Source organism: Phragmites australis, chromosome 7, assembly GCF_958298935.1.
Source record: "Phragmites australis chromosome 7, lpPhrAust1.1, whole genome shotgun sequence".
Lineage (NCBI taxonomy): Eukaryota > Viridiplantae > Streptophyta > Magnoliopsida > Poales > Poaceae > Phragmites > Phragmites australis.
Genome location: NC_084927.1, coordinates 22,456,772 through 22,461,681, shown reverse-complemented (window position 1 = coordinate 22,461,681; position 4,910 = coordinate 22,456,772). Strand labels below are relative to the sequence as shown.

At 50.0% G+C, this 4,910-nt stretch overlaps 1 protein-coding gene across 2 annotated transcripts; it reads right to left on the bottom strand.

Annotated features, from left to right (window-relative positions):
* Window positions 1-337: 337 nt before the first annotated feature.
* On the bottom strand, window positions 338-4,085 carry LOC133924226 (uncharacterized). 2 transcript variants are annotated; one of them, XR_009910787.1, is made up of 3 exons: window positions 3,179-4,085; window positions 1,133-1,550; window positions 338-1,027 (listed from the first exon to the last, which is right to left on the bottom strand). XR_009910787.1 is itself a non-coding variant. In XM_062369671.1 (2 exons), exons 1-2 carry the CDS (start codon window positions 3,851-3,853, stop codon window positions 1,224-1,226), a joined length of 1,002 nt encoding a protein of 333 aa, XP_062225655.1. In that variant the 5' UTR covers window positions 3,854-4,085; the 3' UTR covers window positions 1,029-1,223. The 2 variants fall into 2 exon arrangements, 1 of the variants encoding a protein (XP_062225655.1); XM_062369671.1 differs by lacking the exon at window positions 338-1,027 and having other exon boundaries at window positions 1,029-1,550.
* Window positions 4,086-4,910: the final 825 nt, after the last annotated feature.

Genomic DNA, 4,910 nt, shown 5'->3' with positions numbered 1-4,910 from the left:
TGCCTTGACGCATTCACCGAACCCAGGCTACTTCGATGCACTAGGATTAAGATATCACTACGACAGTTCAGTGCTGCAGCTGATTGATGTATCACTCGCATCTCCTATCTAGTCCTGCTTTGCAACAGTGATGTGGCTGTGCTCCTTATTATCGGATCCGGATCCATGAAGTCAGGAGATGAAGTCACGAGTGAACAGTAATTTGTGAGTAGATGAATAGTTTTATAACGTTAATTTACTGTACCAGTACATCTGATCCATCCATCCATGATCCAACGGTCTACAGACGTTTGAAGTCATCTGACTTCACCCAAGTGAGAGGATCCGATTCCCTTATTATCATCAGGATCCTTCATTGATGGTGATTTATTTTTTAACCTTCGTTGTTATATTGTTAGAACAAGATTTCACATGAAGAACACGCCATCGAGCTAGTATTTGCAGAAGCTCCTTGACGCAAATCAAAGCACTGCATTCACACGCCTGAATGATTGTTATTGCATGGGTGTCAGTAGCACTCTGGACTTGGTTAACAGTCACTCTGATTTGGGCTTTTATCGATACGAAATCATATGGCTTCTGAAACCTGACAAGCTTCCTACTGAATCTTCATTGAAACCTTACTACACTCACAACTACAGATACTGAGGATCCAAACAAGAACGTACTAGATGTTACTCCCTCTGTTTACAAATAATTGACAAGTTTAACTTTACTATTTAAAATATAATCATCGATTTTTTCAAAAATACACGAGCATACATTTATAATTGCATGGGGTTATGGAAGTGCTTTTAGCATATCAAGTGATAATTATATTATATCAATCAACCAAATATTTGAAAAACTAGAGTTAATTAAAATGTGAATAATAAAAGTCGAAGTTGTCAAATATTCGTAAATGGAGGAGCGCCAAAATTGGAAGCAACAATGGCCTCATGGCCACCACCACCACGCCTCCGCCGCCGCCATCACCACCGGCGCCATTTCACGTCTCAGAACCCGCACCACACCATTCGGAAAAACGCTGCAAGAAACGAGTGATTCTTAGTCCATCCCAATCGCGCGCCAAAATTTCTCTGTACACGATAAATCAACCAACAATTCCTCCGTCCAAATATCAAGCACGCACGCAAGATATCGATCGAGAATTCAACAACAACGACGACGACAAAGAAGAAGATGACGACGACGACGAACGACGACGACGACGACGCGGCTCGCTAGTGGCCGTAGGTGCATGCCTTCTTGAGGGAGACGGCCTTGCCGAGCCTGGTCTGGTCCAGCGTCACGCTGCACCGCGCCTCGGTGTAGAACTTGGGTTTCACCAGCCTCCCCAGCACGAATGCCCGCGACCGCACCCGCACCGCCAGCTGCAGCGGCACCGGCGGCGGCGGCACCACCACCGGCGGCGCGCGCTTCTTCGCCGGCGGCAGCGTCGTCGGGGTGCTGCTGAGCCCCGACCCGCCGCCGTACAGGGGCACCTTGTCGCCGACCACCGCCACCGTCAGGCTCCGCTGGCTCTTCCGCGCCTGGTAGAAGTACTTCAGCTGCACGCCATCCGCACGCCGTCGTTGTCAGGTTAATTTTGCAAGGAAAGATCTTTCCAAAAAAGAAAAAAAAGGAATTGCCATTTGCCAAGGAATGTCAAGTTTGTTTTTTTCCAGATCAGAATGAATGCGATGCAACCATGCAAGAACGGATCAGAATGAATGGCAAGTTTGTTTTTTTCCGGATCAGAAGGAATGCGATGCAACCATGCAAGAACGCGACGTGAATGAACTGGATGACAGCTAGTTCTGGTGTGAGAAGCTGAAAAGGATGGGCTGTGCTTGCTCGAGTTTCCACGGCATGGACCCGTGACTGCGATTCCGTGTCCACCGCAACTGCTACGGCGTGCAGTGTTACCTGACACTCTTCTATAATTTTTTTTCACAATCGCCTTAATTTGTGTCGGATTTTGAATTGTATTTCACGTATCTAATTTTTTTTTACCAAATCAAATATCCGAATCCGAATTCGGATGTCCGTGTCATGTAACATTGACGGCGTGTTGTTTGGGTCAATATACATCCGTAGTCCACTGATCATATCTACAACCATCCCTTAAAAAAAATCTACCGCTAAATTTGATGCCAATTTTATTGACAAAAGGTATCTGAGTGCCAAAAAGAAAGAATTGTCATTTGAGAGGAAGACTGAAAGCGGAGGTGCAAAGAGCACGGTGATAAGGGTCAAGGTGAGCCGAACCGGCGAGGATTCGATTCCCGCACTTATGGTCTCCTGAAGACCGTCCTGACAGGGTAGCGCCAAAAAAAAAAAAGGAAAGGCTGAAAATTTGGTGCATTCATAGACTACTAGTCTAGGCGATTTTTATTGACAAAATCTGAGGTTCAACTGCGCCTACCATCTTGGTTTTAACAGAGAAATCTTGCAAACATGTCCTGAAATTTTCAGGCTTGGGCTTGGGCTGAGTTCGTATGGCTGTAAGCTTGGGCGCGAACGTGTTTGCCTCACTGGTGGTTTGAGGTAGTAATTGCAAATCGCTGTAGAAAGTCGGAGCTGCAATTGTGCTTGGCAATGATAAACTACGGCGGACTCCGTCAGTTACAGTGTACATGTGGTCGTTGATGCATCATGTACAGTTATATGATTTTCAGGTTCAGTTTTCCTCATAAACTGAATCAACTATCTCTTTTTAATATAAAATCGGCAATGCTTATGCAATCGTTTCGAAAACAAAATTTGAGGCTTTCTCTCATGGCACTCAAGAAACTGGTGCCATAACGACTCTGCTTACTGCTTAGTTCAGTTCGTTAGCTTTCTATTTTTTTTAACGATGGGGTCTATTTTCACAGTTTATATTGAAGACAGGGTCGAACGGGTCGCTCCGTAAGAACCTGCCGAAAATCGAGAAAATCCCGTGCATACCGGGCCAGCGCAGCTGGCTCAGTACTGGAGCTCCGTGCTTCCTCGGTCATTGCCAACCGAGCTACGGCTCGGATGCAAATTCCTTAGCTTTTTAACACCATCAAAGTGACAAATTCTCCGTTATTCTAAAATTATAGGACCTGAAGGATCTAAATTTCAACTCAATCGATCACAAACGATTCTAAATTTCAAGTAGTAGAGATAAGAACGTAAGGAAGCGCGCGGAAGGTGAGGCAGGGTGGCTTACGTTGCCGGAGGCCATGAGGAGCTGGGAGTAGTAGAGCGTGACGGGCTGCGCGGTGACGTGCACGCCGAAGAAGGTCCCCGTGTTGCGGAACGTGAGCCTCACCGTGGCGTTGAGGGTCGACATCTCCGTCGGCACCAGCGAAGCGTCCGTCCCGGCCTGGATCACGAAGTTGTGGAACGTGATGCTCTGCATGGTGACGACGGGCCTCTGGTTGCGGCTGGCGCCCCAGAGGATGAGCGCGAAGAAGAAGAAGAGCGCGAAGAAGGCGCCGGCGAAGCCCAGCGCGTAGCGCCACCGCCTCGGGAGCCCCCCGCCGGCGCCGTTTCCGCCGGCGTCGTCGTCGTCCATGAGGAGGCCCTCCTCCTCGATGGCCGCCTCCTTCATCCACGGGCTGCCCCGGCGCCCGCCGCCGGGCTCGCCGCCGCGGGAGGAGGCGGCGGCGGAGGGCCCCTTGCTGGCGGAGAAGCGGGAGGAGGAGGTGTCCCTGGAGGCCCGCCCCAGCGAGCGAGGCGGGGACGCGGCCGGTGAGGAGTGGAAGGAGGAGACCGCGGTCTTGTTCTCCCCGTCGTCGTGGCTGGGCGACTGCACGTAGTAGGGCGGCCGCGGCGGCGACGACGCCGCCATGCTCGACGTCACCTCCGAGTCCGTCTTCGCGTGGCGGTGCGGCTGCTGCATTGCCGCCGCGGCCGGGGTCTCTCGCGTTCTCGGTGTGGTCGTCGCCTCCGGCCTTGGCGTGGCGTGGCAACGTTGGTGTGTGTGTGCAGGTAGGAGCCGGGTGGTGGCAGTAGAAGTAGAGTCGCACGCCGCGCAGTGGTGCGCGCCCACTACTCTGCCAGTCGCTGTGATCTCCGGGAACGGGCACGCGCGTGGCGTGGCGACAGGCGTGTAGACGTGTCCACGGAGCGGGTCACCATCATTCATCCGCTAATTTTTTTATTTATATTTAATTTTTTTATCTATATAATATAAATCTTAATATAAATAAACAGTTATGATAAATCATATGAAATTTCTTTTTTGATCATTCCATTGACAGGTAGGGTAAGTAATCTTTTTTTTAGAACCGACTGCAGGATTTATACCGGATTTTATTGGATAAGGAGTAAAAAGGTAAAAAAAAAAAAAGATAACAGTCAGATGCAGATAACTACTACATGATGGCTTGGTCATTGCACTGCACTGAGTTGCAACCCAATATCCTATCACAACGAACAACAACATACAACGAAATCAGAAAATAGAGGTTATGGCTTTATAGAATTCGTGTGTATGATCTCTAGTAATCTGCTCGAAACATGACCGGCTCACAGTGCCACGCAAACGAGGCCTTCGAAAACCGTCTGCTCTGGCTAACAATTTCGATCCAGCCGTCTTCGAAGAACGGGTAGGACAAACGATGTGTCGCAGAAGAGCACAGACGTGCAGCCCTAGCTCGCAATTTCGATCCAGCCGTCGCAGGAGATGGCGACCCCGCACCTAACAGCAAGTGATGAACCGTTTTTTGGGTCACGAGTCTTGGAATGCTCTTGGAACACAACAGGGTGCACGGCACGCCAACGGATGGATCCAGCACGGTTTCCGGCGGCCATTTCAACGGTGGGGCGACCTTGCGAGGCTGCGTGCGGTGCATAGTAAGGTGTGAAGATAGCATTGACTTGGCTTCTGCCGATGCCGACACCACCGGCCCCGATCCCTAAACAAATGGCCGCCGCGTTCAACTCTGCTGACGATC

Excerpts from the sequence above, each read along its gene's own strand:
- LOC133924226 (XM_062369671.1), bottom strand. The coding sequence starts at position 3,853 with ATGCAGCAGCCGCACCGCCACGCGAAGACGGACTCGGAGGTGACGTCG. Across the intron at positions 1,551-3,178 it reads TCCTCATGGCCTCCGGCAAC|CTGAAGTACTTCTACCAGGC; the intron begins GTAAGCCACCCT and ends GATGGCGTGCAG.